The sequence below is a fragment of the Tyto alba genome, unplaced genomic scaffold, assembly GCF_018691265.1.
Source record: "Tyto alba isolate M040663 unplaced genomic scaffold, T.alba_DEE_v4.0 Super-Scaffold_23, whole genome shotgun sequence".
In the NCBI taxonomy this organism is placed as follows: domain Eukaryota; kingdom Metazoa; phylum Chordata; class Aves; order Strigiformes; family Tytonidae; genus Tyto; species Tyto alba.
In genome coordinates, this window is record NW_024881297.1 from 30,792,550 (window position 1) to 30,814,465 (window position 21,916).

At 68.0% G+C, this 21,916-nt stretch overlaps 1 protein-coding gene and 1 pseudogene across 3 annotated transcripts; one reads left to right on the plus strand and one right to left on the minus strand.

The window, feature by feature from the left end:
- Positions 1-347: 347 nt before the first annotated feature.
- On the plus strand, positions 348-9,401 carry LOC122153800 (dynactin subunit 2-like). Of its 3 annotated transcripts, XM_042796927.1 has the most exons (16): positions 348-534; positions 1,287-1,355; positions 2,545-2,553; positions 3,604-3,609; positions 4,453-4,549; positions 4,661-4,722; positions 7,353-7,451; positions 7,535-7,695; positions 7,792-7,939; positions 8,030-8,095; positions 8,173-8,211; positions 8,333-8,410; positions 8,522-8,593; positions 8,700-8,802; positions 8,916-9,007; positions 9,092-9,401. In XM_042796927.1, the coding sequence occupies exons 1-16, from the start codon at positions 499-501 to the stop codon at positions 9,176-9,178; spliced, it is 1,224 nt and encodes a 407-aa protein (XP_042652861.1). In that variant the 5' UTR covers positions 348-498; the 3' UTR covers positions 9,179-9,401. The 3 variants fall into 3 exon arrangements, with proteins under 3 accessions (XP_042652861.1, XP_042652862.1, XP_042652863.1); XM_042796928.1 differs by lacking the exon at positions 2,545-2,553; XM_042796929.1 differs by lacking the exons at positions 2,545-2,553; positions 3,604-3,609 and having other exon boundaries at positions 349-534.
- Positions 9,402-11,634: 2,233 nt separating this feature from the next.
- On the minus strand, positions 11,635-20,930 carry LOC116959955 (annotated as a pseudogene).
- Between the last annotated feature and the right edge of the window lie 986 nt (positions 20,931-21,916).

Here is a 21,916-nt window from a genome sequence, read left to right on the forward strand (position 1 = left end):
GACCCTCAGGCCCACGCAGCGCGCCTGCACGGAGCGCACCCCACCAGCGGCACCGCAACGGGCAGCAGCCTGCAGCCCCTCCGTGTGCCCCAGCCCGTGCGCCCCCCCCGTGGGCGCACACCCGGGCGCCCCTTTCCTGCGCACCCACCCATGTGCGCCCCCCGTGTCCATCCCGTGGGTGCCCCTCCCGTGGGTGTCCATCCCGTGGGTGCCCCTCCCGTGGGTGCCCCTCCCGGGTCTCCCCCTCAACCCCGCCGGCTCTCCCCGTCCGCCCGCGCAGGCCACGCCCCCGCGCAGGCCACGCCCCCGCTCTCTCCGTTTCCCCGCCTAACCCGCGCGCGGCTCTCGCGAGATCGACGCCGGCGGCCCCGCCCCTGTTCGGTGCTTCCCGCACCGCGGCCCGACCCCGTTACCGACCCCCCCCCTTCGTTACCGACCCCCCGTTACTGTCCCCGACCATCCCCTCCCCCCGCCCCGCCCCGGTACCGACCCCCGGCCATGGCCGACCCCAAGTACGCCGACCTGCCCGGCATCGTGAGTGCGGGGGCGGGACGGAGGGGGCCGGGGGGTCTGAGAGGCTCGGGGGGGCCCTGAGGATGAGGGGTCGGGGGGGCCCGTGAGGTGTCTGAGGGGTCGGGGGGGCCCTGAGGTGTCTGAGGGGATCGGGGGGGCCCTGAGGTGTCTGAGGGGATCGGGGGGGCCGAGAGGAGAACGGGGGGGTCCGGCGGGTCGGGGCGGGACTGAGGTGGTCTGAGGGGATGGGGGGATCTGTGGGGCCTGAGGAGATCGGGGGGGTCTGAGGGGAACCGTGGGCATCGGCGTGGGGACTGGCGGGGTGGGAGGGGTTTGGGGGGTCTAAGGGGATCCGGGGCCTTGGGTCAGGAAACGGGGCATCTGGGGAGACTGGGGGTGTGGGAGGGGGCTGCCAGGGGGGATTGGAGGCGTTTGGGGTGTCGGAGGGGATCTGAGGAAGCTGGGGGTGTAAGTGGGGTGTTTGAGGAGCTGGGGGGTGCCGGGGACTGCCGGGGGGAGGGGGAAAGGGCATCTTGGGGGGGTTGGGAGTAGCTGGGGCGTTTGGAGTTGTCAGGGGGAACGAGAGCAGTAAGTGGGGTGTCTGGGGACATCGGGGAGTCCGGAAGGTACATTGGGTCTTTGGGGAGAGGGGGGGTGTCTGGGGTGAGGGGGCGTCTGCAGCCGTTTGGGGCACCTGTGGGGTATTTGATCATAAATGGCTAACGAATGGCTGAGGTGAGCCGGGGTTTCACCAGAGCCTGTTTGTGCCCCAGGCCAGGAACGAACCTGACCTGTACGAGACCAGTGACCTGCCCGAGGACGACCAGGCGGAGTTCGAGGCGGTAAGGCCTGGCCGGGGCCGTGCCGCGGGGTGGGGGGGAGCGACTGCTCGTGCCCCCGTCCCACAGCCAGACTGGCACCGTGGCAGGGAAATGGCTCCTGTCCCCGCTCGCGCCCCTGTGCTGCCGCGTCCCCCCCGCCGACGTGTTCCAGCGAAGAGCCAGCCCCATCTCTCAGCCTGCCGCTGCTCAGGGCGGGGGTCAAGAAGTGAGGGGAGGGTGCAGCCCCCGCCCCACGCAGGGTGGGCATCCCCGTGTCTGTGTCCATGTCCTGCACGACACGGCCGAGGACAGCAGAAGCCAGCCGGGCCGGCCAGCCCTCGCTCCCCCTTGGCTTTGCATGGGCAGCCCAGGGAGGACAAAGGGGGCCTGTGAAGGCCAGTTCCCCCCAAAAATCAGCTCCTAATGCTGGCGGGGCCCTGCAGACCAGCCCCGTGGCAGACTCTGCTGTGCCCAGGCAGTGGCCGTTCCTGCTGCACGGCGGCTCTGATGTGGAGTGACACTGTGGCTCGTCCTCGAGGCTGACACGGCCCGAGGGGCACACCCGGGGCTGCGTGGTGACCCCCGGCTCTGCTGGTGAGGCCGAGCGCTGACGAGGGCTCATGGATCGCTGCCCAAATGGCTGCTCGGACCCCCCTGGGCCCCGCTTGGCCGGCACACACTCCCGGTTGGCCTGAGCCTGGGTGGGGGGAGCTGGGCCCTGGCAGCGCAGGGGGGAGAGCTGGCTTCTCCCCGGGGTGCAGCTGGCGTTTGTGGGGGACGTGGGGTCGGTGTGGCCCCACCGGGCATGGGCTGGCACGGAACCGTGTGCTGCGCATGGTGCAGGGGCACAGCAGGCACGCGGCCCCCCATTCTGAGTGGGGTAGAGAGATCCCTTGTGAGAGCCAGAGCAGCAGGGTGGATTGAAACGGGTTGTTTCCACCCAAAGTTGCCCCCATCAGGCCTCGGTGATGCCCAAACGGAACCCGAGAACAGAGTGGTGCCACAGCGGCGCTGCCCCCGGCGTCTTCCCTCCATGCCACCTTGCTGCGGGCGGGAGGCGAAGCGTCACTGGGGTTTTGGTTGCTGTCGTCTCCTCTCCTGGAAGCCCCTCGCGCAGCTTTGTTGTGTTTCCCGGCTCTCGTGCGCTGAACTGACCTGAGTTTTCCCACTGCTCTTCCCCTCCCTGCTCCCCACCTTGCCTGGACACTAGTTTGCACAAGTAAGCCCGTTTGCTGCTTCTGGTTCTGCATGCCGTTTGGGGTTGGGTTTGCATGCAGCCGGTGTGCACGGAGCCCCGCAGCCGCTGCCTGTCGCTGCGTTGCCTGCTCGCAGCTGTGGGTCACCCCGCTGTGGGGCAGAGGGGAGGCACCGGCAGCGGCTGTGGGTCCCAGGGCGCGACATGCTGCTGCTGCCGCCTCCCTGCTCTCCCTCGCCCTCTCTGCATCTGCCCTGCCTGGCTGCATGTGCTGTCCCCCTCGGGACACCCAGGGACCCCCTGGCCCTCCACAACGGGTCTCAGCGGCCTCGTGCCCCCCCGGCAACGCTGCCTGCGCAGAGGGGTGCTGCCCAGGGCCGGTCGCTGCCGTCCCTGCGCAGCCTGTCCTGCCAGGCTTTGCAGCGTGCTGTGGGGCTGGGCAGGACCCGGGCAGTGAGGGGGGGCTGCGCTGAGCCCCCTCCCTGCTGCCAGCGCGGCACGGGGCCGGCTGCTCAGCAGGGGACAGTGTGTGCCCCTCCAGGGACGGGCTTTGGGGTTTTTCCCCCCAGGACCGCAGCCAGTGCCTCCCTCCTGCCCGTGGGCGCCCCGTGGAGCCGCGGGGCTCCGAGCTGCTCGGTGGGGGCCCGTCCTGGCCCGGGCTCTGCTCCCCGTCCCCAAGGGGGGAACAGAAGAGCCGGAGCTGAAGGGAGGCTGTCAGATCTGAGGCTCATCTGCGTCCCTCCCACCCTGCGCTGGGCCCCGGGACCTCCCCTCACGGGGTCCACGACCCGCGCACCCCCGCTGCCCTGGGGTGCCCGGTGGAGGGGTGCAGCCTTCCGCTGCCCCGGCCCGCGCCGCCGCTGCCCCCGCCGCTGCCCTCTCCACGCTGGCAGCCCCCACGTCCCGCGCGGCTCCTGAGCCCTCGCGCGGGGCCAGCCCAGCTGCAGCCTCGGCGCAGGGCCGTGGGGGACAGCAGGCCGTGCATGGGACAAACCTTCTAACGCCGTTTTTGTCTCTCTCTCCCCGCTCTCCTCCTAACTTTGCTCTGACTTTCTCACCTCTGGGAAACGCAAGGAGCTGGTAAGAGCCCGTCCGTCGGCCGCCGTAACCCTGCGCTCTGCTCGGGGCGCTCGCCGCTGCCTCCCCACGCCCGGCCGGTCCCCCCAACGCTGCTGGCGCTGCTCCCGCTGCTCTCACCCCTCCTTGCCCCCTCGCAGCGTGCCAGGGCTCCCTGAAAGCACTCCAGGCTGTGGCCGGGCACAGGGGCTGGAGAGGGGCTGCCATGGCCCAGGGCAGCAGGTGGGGGGGCCCTTTGGGTGCCTCCCACAGGGCCAGGGCCCCCCCGAGCCTGGCGGCAGGCAAGGAGAGCCCAGCCTCAGTGTCTGCACTCGCCCGGCCAGGCTCCGGGCGAAGGCCCGTTGGCCTTGTAGGGGTTGAAGTCCCGCAAGCTGCCCGATGTCCCCCGAGTGGTGGGAGCCGCCCTGGAAGGCGGCCGTGGGGCAGCTCCAGCGCTGCTGGGCCAGGGCCGCTCTGGCTGCCCGCGACGCGCGTGGGCTCTGCAGCTGCTTCCCAGGTGCTGGTTGTGGGGCTGCCAAAAGGCTTCCAGCCTCAGTGTGTGCTCGTGCCTCTGGCCCCGCTGCCAGGCCCTCGGGGGGGGGTTTCCTGCCTGCCAGCCCGGGCCAGGGGTCTGATGTCCCCCCGCACCAGGGCCTGGGTACGTGCTCGGTTCCATCCTGGCGTGTCATTCCCTGGGGGCTGTGCCTTCATCCTGGGGAGGATGGGGCCAGCTTCACCGCCCACCCCGTTACTGTCCATCCTCTCCCCAGTGCCAGCCCCGATGGCTGCTGGCGCTGCAGGGAGGCGGCAGCTCTGCCGACAAACCCTCGTGGCTGCCTCGTCCCTAACGGCGAGCGTTGTGTGCAGGAGGAGCTCACCAGTACCAGCGTGGAGCATCTCATCATCAACCCCAACGCCGCGTACGAGAAGTTCAGGGACAAGCACCTGAGCACCAAGGGAGTGGGTGAGCCAGGGGGTTTGGGGAAGGGAGGGCTGTGGGGACCCTGAACTGACCCCAGGGAGAGCACAGGTGTCTTCGGTATTTTGGGGTGATACTCTGCTATTTCCATTCCAGATTTTTCCGACTGCATCAGTAAGCCTAGGACAACGGGCTACAAATCTGGGGAGTATGAAATTGTGAGTCCAGAGCATATGGGGATGTGAGCCGCCCCAGTGCATGGTCCCTCGTCCCCCCTTGCCCCACAGTGACGTCCCTGCTGCGAGCCACAAATCACACAGAATCCCAGTGGGGTGGAGGTGGGAAGGGGCCTCTGAAGGTCATCTGGTCCAATTCCCTGCTCAGTTCACCTAGAGCCTGTTACCCGGGAAAATGTCCAGGCAGCTTCTGAACATAACCAAGGATGGAGACCGCACCATGACTTTGTGCAACCTTTGCCGGTGCTTAGTTGCTCTCAGTGAAAAAGTTTTCCTGATAGTCAGGGGGAAGTTCCTGTGGTGCAGTTTTTGCCCATGGTCCCTGGTCCTGGTCCAGGGCACCACTCAGAGTAGCCAGCCTTGGTCCTCTTGGCACCCTCCCTTCAGGTAAGACACCCCAGAGCCTTCTCTTCTCCAGGCTGGACAGTCCCAGCTCTCTCAGCCTTTCCTCTTAGGAGAGATGCTTCAGCCCCTTCAGCATCTTTGTGGCCCTTGCTTGGACTCTCTCCAGTATGTCCACGTCTCTCTCTTACTGGGGAACCCAGAACTGGACACTGCACTCCAGGTGTGGCCTCAGGAGTGCTGAGGAGAGGAGAAGGATCACCTGCCTCAACCGCAACACTCCTAATGCTGCCCAGGACACCGTCAGCCACCTTGGCTGGATCGTGTTTAGCTCGGTGTCCACCAGGGGCCCTGGGGCCTTTTCCAGAGCGGCTTCCCAGCTGGGTGGCCCCCAGCATACGCTGGTGCTGGGGCAGTTCCACCCCAGGAGCAGGGCTTTGTGCTTCCCCTCAGTGAGCTCCAGTGGGCCCGTCTCTCAAGCCTGTCCGGGTCCCTCTGGGCGGCAGCTCGACCCTCTGGTGTCTCAGCCGCTCCTCCCAGCACGGTGTCACCTGCCAATTTCCTGATGGTTCACCCCGCCCCGCCACCCAGATCATTCAGGAAGATGTTAGAGAGGATCGCACCCAGCACCGACCCCTGGGCGCGCTGGTCATTACTGGCCCCCAAGCAGACTTTGGGCCGAAGGCCACCTCCCTCCGGGCTTGTCTGCGGCCAGTCCCGATGCAGCTCACTGCCTGCTCCTCCAGCCCGGAGCTCAGCAGCTTCTCCTGGAGGATCCTGCGGGGGACAGCGTCAGGCTTTCCTGCAGACCGGGCAGACGATGCCCAGTTCTCTCTCCCTGTCTACCAGGCCAGTCGTTCCACTGTAGAAGTTTATCGAGTTGGGCAAGCATGACTTGCCCTTGGTGAAGGCCTGCTGATTTCTCTCGATGATTTTTCTGTCGTTGATGTGCCTGGAAATGGTGTCCAGGAGTAGCTGCTCCATCGCCCTGCCACGGAAGGAGGAGAGGCTGCCCGGCCTGTGGTTGCCTGGGGCCTCCTCCTTGCCCTGCTTGACGATGGGGCTGATGTTGGCTTTCCTCTGGCACTTCTCCCCGTCACTGTGACCCATCGGCGATTGTCGAGCGTGGCCTTGCCGTGCCATCAGCCAGGTCCCTCGGCCCTCGCGGGCTCATCCCCTCTGTGCCCGTGCACTCAGGAGTGTCCGGTTTCGCCCAGTATTCCCTGGGCTGATCCTCCTCCGCCACGGGCACGCCTGTCTTGCTCCAGCCTTTCCCTGAGCCACCGTGGCTGGTGATCCCTGACGGCCGGCTGGGCTGGAGGCGAAGGCAGCTCCCAGTGCTTCCAGTGCCTCGCCCCGTCCTGCGTGCGTGCCCAGGCCCCACGCCTCATTCAGGAGCGGGTCCCCACGTCCCCTCGCCATCCTTCTGTCCCCGGGGTCTCCCAGAAGCCCTTCTTGTTGCCTCAGACCTGACTGGCCGGGTTGAGTTCCAGCCAGGCTCTGGCTCTCCGAGCCTCATCCCTGGCTGCTCCGGCAACGTCTCTGTCCTCGTCCCAGGTTCCCTGTCCCTGCTCCAGCCTCTGCCTCCTTCCTTTCTGCGTCTGGGTTTGGCCAGGAGCTGCTGTGCGCCCAGGCAGCCTCGAGGCATTTTTTTTTTTTTCCCCGACTGCCCACTCTGGGGTCGCGGCCCTCTGGAGCTTGGAGGAGGTGATCCCTGAACGTCAGCCAGCTCTCCCGGGCCCCTCTTCCCTCCCACTGCCCGGTGCCGGGGACTCTTCCAAGCAGACCTTTGCAGAGGCTGGAGCCTGCTCTGCTGAAGCCCAGGGCTGTGAGCCGCCTCTTCCCCACGCTCAGCATCCTGCACGCCCCCCTCTCACGGCCGCTGCAGCCCAGGCTGCCTGAGACCTCCCCATCCCCAGCGAGCCCCTCCTCGGTGGCGAAGGTGAGCTCCGGCGCAGCCCCTCTCCTCCCCGGCCGCCCGTCCATCGGAGGAGAGGCGGACGCTGTCATCGCTGTGCTTGGGAGCCTCCTGTGCTGCCGGCGTGTCCCTCGGGCAGGTCCCTGCAGCCCCCCGTGAGGACCCTGTGACCGTGGGGCTGCTCCCGCCGGTGTGTCGAGGGCCTCACCTGCTGCTCCCCCCCACCCATCCCTTCTCCTGCCTGTCTGGGTGGGCGCCGAGCAGTGGTGTGCCGGCACCCCCCCGCCCTGGGCGCCAGGTGCCACAGGCCAGCCGTGCGCCCCCGCCCGACCCCCAGCTCCTCTCCCTGCAGCTCGGCGAGGGTCTGGGCACCAAAGAGACGCCCCAGCAGCGGTACCAGCGGCTGCAGCACGAGGTGCAGGAGCTGGTTCGGGAGGTGGAGCAGATCCAGGTGAGCGCCAGCCCTGCCTCGGGGGCCCGTGGGGAGGCTGTGCCTGGGGGGTGACGCGGCCGCCTTTGCTCCCCCTGCCGCAGAGCACGGCAAAGGAGTCGGCGGCGGCGGAGGAGCTGACGCCCATGGCCTTGGCCAGGCAGGTGGAGGGCCTGAAGCAGCAGCTGGTCTCCAGCCACCTGGAGAAGCTGCTGGGCCCCGGCGCAGCGGTCGACTTTGCCGACCCCGATGGCGCCCTGGCGAGGTGAGCGGGGCCCTGGGACCCCGGGGGGGCGGGGGGAGGCTGCCCGTGTCCCCGCGGGGCGCTGCGGGGCCCCGTGCCCACCGTCTCCCTGCCCAGGCGCCTGCTGCAGCAGCTGGAGGTGGCCAAGTGCAGCAAGGCGGCGGCGGGGAAGAGCCCCGCCAAGGGCCCGGCGCCCGCCGGCGACGCCGTCACCTTCGAGCTGTACTGGCGGCCGGAGCAGGACCAGTTTGCCCAGACGGCCAAGGTGAGCGGGGGGCGGCGGGGGACCCGTGCCTGGCCCCGGAACGGGCTGTCCTGCCGCCTCAGCCCTCATCTGTGCCCCCCCCGCCCCCAGATTGCGGAGCTGGAGAAGCGGCTGGCGCAGCTGGAGGCGACGGTGCGGTGCGAGCCCGACAGCCAGGTGAGGGGCCGGGGGCTCCTGCCCTGCCACTCACGTGCCCCACTCCCACCCCACTGACGCGGTTTCCTTCCCCGCAGAACCCGCTGTTGGTCGGGCTGAAGGGCAGCAGCCTCGTGGTGAGTCGGGCAGGGGGTGGGGGGCTCGCAGGGTCCCTCCCCCCGGGCTGTGCCTGTCAGGCTCGGGGGGGCAGCGCCAGGGTGCTGCCGTGCCCCCCCTCACCCTGCGCCCCGTCCCCAGGAGACTGTGCAGGTGCTGCAGGCCAAGGTGAACATCCTAGATGTGGCCGTGCTGGACCAAGTGGAGGCCCGGCTGCAGGTGGGTGTCGTGGGGCCGGGGGAGAGCCGCGGGGCAGCCCTGGCCCAGGCAGTGAAATTGGGGGCGGGCACCGCTGGATCTGGGGTCTCACGTCTGCTCCCCCCTCCCCAGAGCGTCCTGGGGAAGGTGAATGAAATAGCCAAGCACAAGGCGACTGTGCAAGATGCCGACACGCAGAGCAAGGTCAGGGCTGGTGGGTTGGGCCCCCCGAGGCGGCCGCAGGGGATACAGGGAGCCCCCCCTCCAGCCCACGCTGAACCCCTGCTCCTCGCCCGGCCCCGGCCCCCAGATCCACCAGATCTACGAGACGATGCAGCGCTGGGACCCCGTGGCCAGCACCCTGCCTGACGTCGTGCAGAGGCTGGTGACCCTGCGGGACCTGCACGAGCAAGGTGAGGGGGGGCAGGAGGGGCTGGTGGGGCCGGCAGCGTGGTGGGAGCGGGAGCGTTTCGGCGGGGGGGTCGCTGCTCCGCGGCCCAGCACCGAGCTGGCTCCTGCCACGCAGCCACCCAGTTCGGGCAGGTCCTCGTGCACTTGGACACCACGCAGCAGGAGATCGCGGCTGCTCTCAAGGACAACACGGTGCTGCTGGCTGAGGTGGGTCCCCCGTGCGCCTGCCGGGGCGGAGTGGGGTCCCCCCCCACCCCCCCCGCTCACCCCCCGCCCCCCTCACCTGCCCAGGTGCAGAAGACCATGAAGGAAAACCTGGCTGTTGTAGAGGACAACTTTGCAGACATTGACGCCCGCATCAAGCGGCTGCAGAAGTGAGGGCAGGCTGGAGACCCCGCCGGGCCAGGGGGCCCTGCGAACCCCTGGGAATCGCTCCCTCCCCCCCGCAGGTACCAGCCCCCACTTGTATATACCCTGGCTCTGCCCCCACACACAGGGTGGGGGTCTGGAGGGCTCCCCCCACCCCTCCATTCCCGCCTCGGGGCAGGGTGGGGGTCTCTGCGCCCGCCAGGTTCACCCCAATAAACAGCTTAGCTCTAAATGCAGCCGCGTTGGCATCTCCTTCGGGCTGGGGGGCACGGGGGGGGGGCCCAGCCGCCGGGTTTTAAAACGTATCTTTTAATGGTGCATCCCCCCCGCCACCTCCCCCAGCCTCCTGGTTGCACTAAATCCTATCGCTGCCGGAAAGCTGCGACCCCCGGGGGGAACGACCCTCCCCGAGCCTGAGATAATGGGGGGCAGCGGGAGGTGCGGGGTGGGCTGTGGGCCCGGAGCCCCCAGCTGCGCCTGCCAGCACCGATCCTGCCCCCCAGCACAGGGCCGTCCCTGGGGTGGGGGCTGCCGCTGGCAAGCCGGGCTGGAGCCCGGGGGCAGTTGCCGGCCCAGGATCTGGTGAGGGTGGCCGAGCCGTGGCAGGATGGGTGCCGGGCCGGGGCACACGGGGCACTGGCTGCATTTGCCTCCCACTCGCTCGGCCCCGTGGCCGCGGGAGAGGCTGGATGCACGCAGCTGTGCCCTTGCAGGGGAGGGTCAGCTCAGGGAAAACTTTTGGAAACGGGACATACATGAGTGCACAGGCACAGATGACCCCAAAACCATGCAGAGGTGCCTGCACAGAGCTCACCCCAAGGGCAACCCGTGGGCGGGGGTGTGCAGCCCCCTGTGGTATCTGTGCTGGGTTTCTGATGCAGGGTTTTTGGTAGCAGGGGAGAGGGCCCCTGTGAGAACCTTCTCAAAAGCTCCCCGGGCTCCAAGTCAGACCCCGCTCTGGCCAGGGCCGAACCCATCAGCGACGGGAGAATGGAGTTAAGGAGGAAAACCTGGGAGGGGGTTGGGGCTCGCGAGGAGGAGTTGTGAGGAGGACAAACACCCAGGTCGGTGGAAGAAAAGAGGAGGAGGAATCGGGGGAGGTGTGCGGGAGCAGAGACCCCTGCGTCCCGGGGGGAGAGGGCAGGGCCGCCCACCCTGCCACCCCTGGAGGTCCATGGTGGAGCAGGGGCCGGCCTGCAGCCTGGGAAGGAGCCCACCCCGGGACAGGCGGCTGCACCTCGTGGAAGCCGGGACTCTGAGGGGAGAAGCGGCCCCGCTGTTGTGGTTCGGCGCTGGGAGGGCTGCGACACACGGGGGGCCCACGCCAGAGCAGCGTGGGAGCGGCTGCGGCCCGTGGGGAGGACCCACTGCCGAGGAGGTTCCCGGAGGAATGTCTGCAGTGAGAGGGGAGCCCCAGGGAGCTGGGGAGGAATGTGCGGTGCTCCCCCACCTCCCGAGAAGGAAGGAGCGGCGAGCTGGCTGTGACCCCCATCCCCTGCCCCCTGCGCTGCTGGGGAGGTGGAGAGGTGGGGAGCAGAGCTGAGCCCGGGGAGAAGGGAAGGGTGGGGAGGTGCTCTTGGGTGTGGTGGCACTTCGCACTGTCCTATTCTGTTAAGTGCTGTTGTGGTTAGGGTCTGAATTAAATTTATGTTCTTTTTCTTCCCCTAACAGGTCTCTCTTTTGCCTAGTGACCAGTGACCATACTGGGTGAGCCGTGAGCCATCCCTCCATGTCCTTACCTGGATTCTGAAGCCCTTTTCTTTATATCTTCTTCCCATTCCAGAGAGGGAAGGGAAGAGCAAGCGCCTGCGTGGGGCTCAGTTGCCCTCTGGGCTCAAACCACAACAGTACCCACCCGCTCACCCCCTGTGTGGACTCCTGTGAAACCCAGCATGTGTGGAAGGGGGTATGTATGTGTAAGAGTACTTGTGCAAGGGTGCGTGTGCGGACAAGACAGCAGGAGAGGGGCCACGTGCACACGCATGCCTGTACCAAGCAGCGTGGCCGTGCACGCTTGTGCACACACATCGGCCGGGGCTTACACCGGGCGGGCGGCGTGTGCGCAGGCACGTGTGCGCGGGGCACAAGGACACATTGGCACGTGTGTCCTGGCATGTCCTGGGGGTAGAGGGTGCCAGAGGGGCTCCCCACTTCTTTCCCACCCCTTTGCTGCACTCGGTGTCTGCGGCCGTCTTCACCCCCAGGTCAGCGTCCCTGGGGGGCCGAGGGGACTGTGCTGCCCCACAGCCCACCCCGCACCTCCCGCTGCCCCCCATTATCTCAGGCTCGGGGAGGGTCGTTCCCCCCGGGGGTCGCAGCTTTCCGGCAGCGATAGGATTTAGTGCAACCAGGAGGCTGGGGGAGGTGGCGGGGGGGATGCACCATTAAAAGATACGTTTTAAAACCCGGCGGCTGGGCCCCCCCCCCGTGCCCCCCAGCCCGAAGGAGATGCCAACGCGGCTGCATTTAGAGCTAAGCTGTTTATTGGGGTGAACCTGGCGGGCGCAGAGACCCCCACCCTGCCCCGAGGCGGGAATGGAGGGGTGGGGGGGAGCCCTCCAGACCCCCACCCTGTGTGTGGGGGCAGAGCCAGGGTATATACAAGTGGGGGCTGGTACCTGCGGGGGGGAGGGAGCGATTCCCAGGGGTTCGCAGGGCCCCCTGGCCCTGGCGGGGTCTCCAGCCTGCCCTCACTTCTGCAGCCGCTTGATGCGGGCGTCAATGTCTGCAAAGTTGTCCTCTACAACAGCCAGGTTTTCCTTCATGGTCTTCTGCACCTGGGCAGGTGAGGGGGGCGGGGGGTGAGCGGGGGGGTGGGGGGGGACCCCACTCCGCCCCGGCAGGCGCACGGGGGACCCACCTCAGCCAGCAGCACCGTGTTGTCCTTGAGAGCAGCCGCGATCTCCTGCTGCGTGGTGTCCAAGTGCACGAGGACCTGCCCGAACTGGGTGGCTGCGTGGCAGGAGCCAGCTCGGTGCTGGGCCGCGGAGCAGCGACCCCCCCGCCGAAACGCTCCCGCTCCCACCACGCTGCCGGCCCCACCAGCCCCTCCTGCCCCCCCTCACCTTGCTCGTGCAGGTCCCGCAGGGTCACCAGCCTCTGCACGACGTCAGGCAGGGTGCTGGCCACGGGGTCCCAGCGCTGCATCGTCTCGTAGATCTGGTGGATCTGGGGGCCGGGGCCGGGCGAGGAGCAGGGGTTCAGCGTGGGCTGGAGGGGGGGCTCCCTGTATCCCCTGCGGCCGCCTCGGGGGGCCCAACCCACCAGCCCTGACCTTGCTCTGCGTGTCGGCATCTTGCACAGTCGCCTTGTGCTTGGCTATTTCATTCACCTTCCCCAGGACGCTCTGGGGAGGGGGGAGCAGACGTGAGACCCCAGATCCAGCGGTGCCCGCCCCCAATTTCACTGCCTGGGCCAGGGCTGCCCCGCGGCTCTCCCCCGGCCCCACGACACCCACCTGCAGCCGGGCCTCCACTTGGTCCAGCACGGCCACATCTAGGATGTTCACCTTGGCCTGCAGCACCTGCACAGTCTCCTGGGGACGGGGCGCAGGGTGAGGGGGGGCACGGCAGCACCCTGGCGCTGCCCCCCCGAGCCTGACAGGCACAGCCCGGGGGGAGGGACCCTGCGAGCCCCCCACCCCCTGCCCGACTCACCACGAGGCTGCTGCCCTTCAGCCCGACCAACAGCGGGTTCTGCGGGGAAGGAAACCGCGTCAGTGGGGTGGGAGTGGGGCACGCTGAGTGGCAGGGCAGGAGCCCCCGGCCCCTCACCTGGCTGTCGGGCTCGCAGCCGCACCGTCGCCTCCAGCTGCGCCAGCCGCTTCTCCAGCTCCGCAATCTGGGGGCGGGGGGGGCACAGATGAGGGCTGAGGCGGCAGGACAGCCCGTTCCGGGGCCAGGCACGGGTCCCCCGCCGCCCCCCGCTCACCTTGGCCGTCTGGGCAAACTGGTCCTGCTCCGGCCGCCAGTACAGCTCGAAGGTGACGGCGTCGCCGGCGGGCGCCGGGCCCTTGGCGGGGCTCTTCCCCGCCGCCGCCTTGCTGCACTTGGCCACCTCCAGCTGCTGCAGCAGGCGCCTGGGCAGGGAGACGGTGGGCACGGGGCCCCGCAGCGCCCCGCGGGGACACGGGCAGCCTCCCCCCGCCCCCCCGGGGTCCCAGGGACCCCGCTCACCTCGCCAGGGCGCCATCGGGGTCGGCAAAGTCGACCGCTGCGCCGGGGCCCAGCAGCTTCTCCAGGTGGCTGGAGACCAGCTGCTGCTTCAGGCCCTCCACCTGCCTGGCCAAGGCCATGGGCGTCAGCTCCTCCGCCGCCGCCGACTCCTTTGCCGTGCTCTGCGGCAGGGGGAGCAAAGGCGGCCGCGTCACCCCCCAGGCACAGCCTCCCCACGGGCCCCCGAGGCAGGGCTGGCGCTCACCTGGATCTGCTCCACCTCCCGAACCAGCTCCTGCACCTCGTGCTGCAGCCGCTGGTACCGCTGCTGGGGCGTCTCTTTGGTGCCCAGACCCTCGCCGAGCTGCAGGGAGAGGAGCTGGGGGTCGGGCGGGGGCGCACGGCTGGCCCTGTGGCACCTGGCGCCCAGGGCGGGGGGGTGCCGGCACACCACTGCTCGGCGCCCACCCAGACAGGCAGGAGAAGGGATGGGTGGGGGGGAGCAGCAGGTGAGGCCCTCGACACACCGGCGGGAGCAGCCCCACGGTCACAGGGTCCTCACGGGGGGCTGCAGGGACCTGCCCGAGGGACACGCCGGCAGCACAGGAGGCTCCCAAGCACAGCGATGACAGCGTCCGCCTCTCCTCCGATGGACGGGCGGCCGGGGAGGAGAGGGGCTGCGCCGGAGCTCACCTTCGCCACCGAGGAGGGGCTCGCTGGGGATGGGGAGGTCTCAGGGCAGCCTGGGCTGCAGCGGCCGTGAGAGGGGGGCGTGCAGGATGCTGAGCGTGGGGAGGAGGCGGCTCACAGCCCTGGGCTTCAGCAGAGCAGGCTCCAGCCTCTGCAAAGGTCTGCTTGGAAGAGTCCCCGGCACCGGGCAGTGGGAGGGAAGAGGGGCCCGGGAGAGCTGGCTGACGTTCAGGGATCACCTCCTCCAAGCTCCAGAGGGCCGCGACCCCAGAGTGGGCAGTCGGGGAAAAAAAAAAAAATGCCTCGAGGCTGCCTGGGCGCACAGCAGCTCCTGGCCAAACCCAGACGCAGAAAGGAAGGAGGCAGAGGCTGGAGCAGGGACAGGGAACCTGGGACGAGGACAGAGACAGTTGCCGGAGCAGCCAGGGATGAGGCTCGGAGAGCCAGAGCCTGGCTGGAACTCAACCCGGCCAGTCAGGTCTGAGGCAACAAGAAGGGCTTCTGGGAGACCCCGGGGACAGAAGGATGGCGAGGGGACGTGGGGACCCGCTCCTGAATGAGGCGTGGGGCCTGGGCACGCACGCAGGACGGGGCGAGGCACTGGAAGCACTGGGAGCTGCCTTCGCCTCCAGCCCAGCCGGCCGTCAGGGATCACCAGCCACAGGTGGCTCAGGGAAAGGCTGGAGCAAGACAGGCGTGCCCGTGGCGGAGGAGGATCAGCCCAGGGAATACTGGGCGAAACCGGACACTCCTGAGTGCACGGGCACAGAGGGGATGAGCCCGCGAGGGCCGAGGGACCTGGCTGATGGCACGGCAAGGCCACGCTCGACAATCGCCGATGGGTCACAGTGACGGGGAGAAGTGCCAGAGGAAAGCCAACATCAGCCCCATCGTCAAGCAGGGCAAGGAGGAGGCCCCAGGCAACCACAGGCCGGGCAGCCTCTCCTCCTTCCGTGGCAGGGCGATGGAGCAGCTACTCCTGGACACCATTTCCAGGCACATCAACGACAGAAAAATCATCGAGAGAAATCAGCAGGCCTTCACCAAGGGCAAGTCATGCTTGCCCAACTCGATAAACTTCTACAGTGGAACGACTGGCCTGGTAGACAGGGAGAGAGAACTGGGCATCGTCTGCCCGGTCTGCAGGAAAGCCTGACGCTGTCCCCCGCAGGATCCTCCAGGAGAAGCTGCTGAGCTCCGGGCTGGAGGAGCAGGCAGTGAGCTGCATCGGGACTGGCCGCAGACAAGCCCGGAGGGAGGTGGCCTTCGGCCCAAAGTCTGCTTGGGGGCCAGTAATGACCAGCGCGCCCAGGGGTCGGTGCTGGGTGCGATCCTCTCTAACATCTTCCTGAATGATCTGGGTGGCGGGGCGGGGTGAACCATCAGGAAATTGGCAGGTGACACCGTGCTGGGAGGAGCGGCTGAGACACCAGAGGGTCGAGCTGCCGTCCCAGAGGGACCCGGACAGGCTTGAGAGACGGGCCCACTGGAGCTCACTGAGGGGAAGCACAAAGCCCTGCTCCTGGGGTGGAACTGCCCCAGCACCAGCGTATGCTGGGGGCCACCCAGCTGGGAAGCAGCTCTGGAAAAGGCCCCAGGGCCCCTGGTGGACACCGAGCTAAACACGATCCAGCCAAGGTGGCTGACGGTGTCCTGGGCAGCATTAGGAGTGTTGCGGTTGAGGCAGGTGATCCTTCTCCTCTCCTCAGCACTCCTGAGGCCACACCTGGAGTGCAGTGTCCAGTTCTGGGTTCCCCAGTAAGAGAGAGACGTGGACATACTGGAGAGAGTCCAAGCAAGGGCCACAAAGATGCCTGAAGGGGCTGAAGCATCTCTCCTAAGAGGAAAGGCTGAGAGAGCTGGGACTGTCCAGCCTGGAGAAGAGAAGGCTCTGGGGTGTCTTACCAATACCTGAAGGGAGGGTGCCAAGGGAAGGGAGGGGAGGAGAAGACTAGTTGGAAGAGACCTACACTGATCATCTAGTCCAACTGCCTGACAACTTAAGGGCTGGCCACAAGTTAAAGCTGGTTATTGTATCATTGTCCAAAGGCCTCTTAAACACTGACAGGAATGTGGCATCAACCACCTCTCCAGGAAACCTGCTCCAGTGTTTGACCACCCCCTCAGTAAAGAAATGCGTCCTACTGTCCTCCCCGGCAGTTTTGAACCATTCCCACATGTCTTACTACTGTATCCTAGGGAGAAGATCCCAGCACCTCCCTCTCTACTCTCAACTGGATAAACCCAGAGACCTGAGCTGCTCCTCACAGGAAATGCCTGCCAGCCCTTCCCCAGCTTGGCTGCCCTTCTCTGGACACATCTGAGGACCTTCGTGGCAGTCTTAAATGACGGGGCCCAGCACCGCCCACAGTCCTCAAGGGGAGGCTGCACCAGTACCCGGCTCTGGGCGGTGTCCGTGCTGGCAGCAGAGGCCATGAGCACAAACTGACCAGATGACCTTCAGAGGGTCCCTTCACACCTCCACCCCACTGGGATTCTGTGTGATTTGTGGCTCGCAGCAGGGACGTCACTGTGGGGCAAGGGGGGACGAGGGACCATGCACTGGGGCGGCTCACATTCCCATATGCTCTGGACTCACAATTTCATACTCTCCAGACTCGTAGCCCGTTGTCCTAGGCTTACTGATGCGATCGGAAAAATCTGGAAGAGGAAAAATAAAGGGCGGCTGTGCCCTCCCTGGGGTCAGTTCAGGGTCCCCACAGCCCTCCCTTCCCCAAACCCCCTGGCTCACCCACTCCCTTGGTGCTCAGGCGTTTGCCCCTGAACTTCTCGTACGCGGCGTTGGGGTTGATGATGAGATGCTCCACGCTGGTACTGGTGAGCTCCTCCTGCACACAACGCTTGCCGTTAGGGACGAGGCAGCCACGAGGGTTTGTCGGCAGAGCTGCCGCCTCCCTACAGCGCCAGCAGCCATCGGGGCTGGCACTGGGGAGAGGATGGACAGTAACGGGGTAGGGCGGTGAAGCTGGCCCCATCCTCCCCAGGATGAAGGCACAGCCCCCAGGGAATGACACGCCAGGATGGAACCGAGCACGTACCCAGGCCCTGGTGCGGGGGGACATCAGACCCCTGGCCCGGGCTGGCAGGCAGGAAACCCCCCCCCGAGGGCCTGGCAGCGGGGCCAGAGGCACGAGCACACACTGAGGCTGGAAGCCTTTTGGCAGCCCCACAACCAGCACCTGGGAAGCAGCTGCAGAGCCCACGCGCGTCGTGGGCAGCCAGAGCGGCCCTGGCCCAGCAGCGCTGGAGCTGCCCCACGGCCGCCTTCCAGGGCGGCTCCCACCACTCGGGGGACATCGGGCAGCTTGCGGGACTTCAACCCCTACAAGGCCAACGGGCCTTCGCCCGGAGCCTGGCCGGGCGAGTGCAGACACTGAGGCTGGGCTCCCCTTGCCTGCCGCCAGGCTCGGGGGGGCCCTGGCCCTGTGGGAGGCACCCAAAGGGCCCCCCCACCTGCTGCCCTGGGCCATGGCAGCCCCTCTCCAGCCCCTGTGCCCGGCCACAGCCTGGAGTGCTTTCAGGGAGCCCTGGCACGCTGCGAGGGGGCAAGGAGGGGTGAGAGCAGCGGGAGCAGCGCCAGCAGCGTTGGGGGGACCGGCCGGGCGTGGGGAGGCAGCGGCGAGCGCCCCGAGCAGAGCGCAGGGTTACGGCGGCCGACGGACGGGCTCTTACCAGCTCCTTGCGTTTCCCAGAGGTGAGAAAGTCAGAGCAAAGTTAGGAGGAGAGCGGGGAGAGAGAGACAAAAACGGCGTTAGAAGGTTTGTCCCATGCACGGCCTGCTGTCCCCCACGGCCCTGCGCCGAGGCTGCAGCTGGGCTGGCCCCGCGCGAGGGCTCAGGAGCCGCGCGGGACGTGGGGGCTGCCAGCGTGGAGAGGGCAGCGGCGGGGGCAGCGGCGGCGCGGGCCGGGGCAGCGGAAGGCTGCACCCCTCCACCGGGCACCCCAGGGCAGCGGGGGTGCGCGGGTCGTGGACCCCGTGAGGGGAGGTCCCGGGGCCCAGCGCAGGGTGGGAGGGACGCAGATGAGCCTCAGATCTGACAGCCTCCCTTCAGCTCCGGCTCTTCTGTTCCCCCCTTGGGGAAGGGGAGCAGAGCCCGGGCCAGGACGGGCCCCCACCGAGCAGCTCGGAGCCCCGCGGCTCCACGGGGCGCCCACGGGCAGGAGGGAGGCACTGGCTGCGGTCCTGGGGGGAAAAACCCCAAAGCCCGTCCCTGGAGGGGCACACACTGTCCCCTGCTGAGCAGCCGGCCCCGTGCCGCGCTGGCAGCAGGGAGGGGGCTCAGCGCAGCCCCCCCTCACTGCCCGGGTCCTGCCCAGCCCCACAGCACGCTGCAAAGCCTGGCAGGACAGGCTGCGCAGGGACGGCAGCGACCGGCCCTGGGCAGCACCCCTCTGCGCAGGCAGCGTTGCCGGGGGGGCACGAGGCCGCTGAGACCCGTTGTGGAGGGCCAGGGGGTCCCTGGGTGTCCCGAGGGGGACAGCACATGCAGCCAGGCAGGGCAGATGCAGAGAGGGCGAGGGAGAGCAGGGAGGCGGCAGCAGCAGCATGTCGCGCCCTGGGACCCACAGCCGCTGCCGGTGCCTCCCCTCTGCCCCACAGCGGGATGACCCACAGCTGCGAGCAGGCAACGCAGCGACAGGCAGCGGCTGCGGGGCTCCGTGCACACCGGCTGCATGCAAACCCAACCCCAAACGGCATGCAGAACCAGAAGCAGCAAACGGGCTTACTTGTGCAAACTAGTGTCCAGGCAAGGTGGGGAGCAGGGAGGGGAAGAGCAGTGGGAAAACTCAGGTCAGTTCAGCGCACGAGAGCCGGGAAACACAACAAAGCTGCGCGAGGGGCTTCCAGGAGAGGAGACGACAGCAACCAAAACCCCAGTGACGCTTCGCCTCCCGCCCGCAGCAAGGTGGCACGGAGGGAAGACGCCGGGGGCGGCGCCGCTGTGGCACCACTCTGTTCTCGGGTTCCGTTTGGGCATCACCGAGGCCTGATGGGGGCAACTTTGGGTGGAAACAACCCGTTTCAATCCACCCTGCTGCTCTGGCTCTCACAAGGGATCTCTCTACCCCTACTCAGAATGGGGGGCCGCGTGCCTGCTGTGCCCCTGCACCATGCGCAGCACACGGTTCCGTGCCAGCCCATGCCCGGTGGGGCCACACCGACCCCACGTCCCCCACAAACGCCAGCTGCACCCCGGGGAGAAGCCAGCTCTCCCCCCTGCGCTGCCAGGGCCCAGCTCCCCCCACCCAGGCTCAGGCCAACCGGGAGTGTGTGCCGGCCAAGCGGGGCCCAGGGGGGTCCGAGCAGCCATTTGGGCAGCGATCCATGAGCCCTCGTCAGCGCTCGGCCTCACCAGCAGAGCCGGGGGTCACCACGCAGCCCCGGGTGTGCCCCTCGGGCCGTGTCAGCCTCGAGGACGAGCCACAGTGTCACTCCACATCAGAGCCGCCGTGCAGCAGGAACGGCCACTGCCTGGGCACAGCAGAGTCTGCCACGGGGCTGGTCTGCAGGGCCCCGCCAGCATTAGGAGCTGATTTTTGGGGGGAACTGGCCTTCACAGGCCCCCTTTGTCCTCCCTGGGCTGCCCATGCAAAGCCAAGGGGGAGCGAGGGCTGGCCGGCCCGGCTGGCTTCTGCTGTCCTCGGCCGTGTCGTGCAGGACATGGACACAGACACGGGGATGCCCACCCTGCGTGGGGCGGGGGCTGCACCCTCCCCTCACTTCTTGACCCCCGCCCTGAGCAGCGGCAGGCTGAGAGATGGGGCTGGCTCTTCGCTGGAACACGTCGGCGGGGGGGACGCGGCAGCACAGGGGCGCGAGCGGGGACAGGAGCCATTTCCCTGCCACGGTGCCAGTCTGGCTGTGGGACGGGGGCACGAGCAGTCGCTCCCCCCACCCACCCCGCGGCACGGCCCCGGCCAGGCCTTACCGCCTCGAACTCCGCCTGGTCGTCCTCAGAGACATCGCTGGTCTCGTAGACATCAGGTTCGTTCCTGGCCTGGGGCATAAACAGTGAAACCCCCGGCTTGCCTCGGCTGATTTATTTTCCATTTATGATCAAATACCCCACAGGTGCCCCAAACGGCTGCAGACGCCCCCTCACCCCAGACACCCCCCCTCTCCCCAAAGACCCAATGTACCTTCCGGACTCCCCGATGTCCCCAGACACCCCACTTACTGCTCTCGTTCCCCCTGACAACTCCAAACGCCCCAGCTACTCCCAACCCCCCCAAGATGCCCTTTCCCCCTCCCCCCGGCAGTCCCCGGCACCCCCCAGCTCCTCAAACACACCACTTACACCCCCAGCTTCCTCAGATCCCCTCCGACACCCCAAACGCCTCCAATCCCCCCTGGCAGCCCCCTCCCACACCCCCAGTCTCCCCAGATGCCCCGTTTCCTGACCCAAGGCCCCGGATCCCCTTAGACCCCCCAAACCCCTCCCACCCCGCCAGTCCCCACGCCGATGCCCACGGTTCCCCTCAGACCCCCCCGATCTCCTCAGGCCCCACAGATCCCCCCATCCCCTCAGACCACCTCAGTCCCGCCCCGACCCGCCGGACCCCCCCGTTCTCCTCTCGGCCCCCCCGATCCCCTCAGACACCTCAGGGCCCCCCCGACCCCTCAGACACCTCATGGCCCCCCCGACCCCTCATCCTCAGGGCCCCCCCGACCCCTCATCCTCAGGGCCCCCCCGACCCCTCAGACACCTCACGGGCCCCCCCGACCCCTCATCCTCAGGGCCCCCCCGAGCCCCTCAGACCCCCCGGCCCCCTCCGTCCCGCCCCCGCACTCACGATGCCGGGCAGGTCGGCGTACTTGGGGTCGGCCATGGCCGGGGGTCGGTACCGGGGCGGGGCGGGGTCGGTGCCGTGGGCCGGGAAAAGGGGGGCAGGGGCGGGGCCGCCGGCGTCGATCTCGCGAGAGCCGCGCGCGGGGTGGGCGGGTGAAGGAGGGCGCGGGGGCGGGGCCTGCGAGGGCGGGCCTGGAGACGCGGGGAGAGGGCGGGGGAGGCCCGGGTGAGATACCAACGGGTTGGATACGGGGGGGGGGCACAGGGGTGGGCGCCCACGGAGGGTGCTCACGGGCCGCGGCACGGGGAGAGGCTACAGGTTGCTGCCCGTGGGGGTGCCGCTGGTGGGGCGCGCTCCGTGGGTCTGGGGTCGCCTGTGCCCCCTGTACGCCCGCTTTCCTCGCGGTCCCCCCGAGCTGGCCCCGCGCCCCCCCGGCGAGTCCCGGCTCCCCAGCCGCTCCCGAGGACGCCAGCGCCGCCGGCGGGACCGAGCGCAGCACGCGGTCTGTGAGCTGGTGCCCCGCCCGTTTCCAGGTGGGCACCGGGCGCCCACGGTCGTGCGTGGGGGGGACCTGGGCAAGGTGCAGTGTGTCTGCGCGCTGAGCACGTCACGGCCGTTGTTTGCTGGGACCGCCGCTGCTCGCGGGCTGACCGGCCGTTGGTTGGCTGGTGATGAGCAATTATTTCTTTATTTTTCTGCCTCACTTGTTTTTTTTTTCACGGTTTCTTTTTTTTTTTTTTTTTTTACTTTTTTTTTTGCTAAACTCTCTTTACTCACCTCATGCACCCCTGCACTTTCACCCTCCCAGCTCTCTCCCCACCATGCTGGAGAGGGGCTGTAAGCAGAGGGCTGTGCAGTGCTCAGCTGCCTGCAGAGCTCACAGCACCCACGTCCCGAGGGACTGGGGTGCGCTGGCGCCGTGCCTGCCCCCAGCAGCCCGCTCTCAGAGGGTCCCTGCCGCTCAGGGGCCTCGACCCCCCCGGTCCTGTTCTGTTCACGTTGCAGTGTGAGACCCCTGGGACCCCCACGTCGCACGTGACAGGGTCCCCGTGCGTAGCAGAGCATGCGTGGGATGGTTATGCACTGGGGA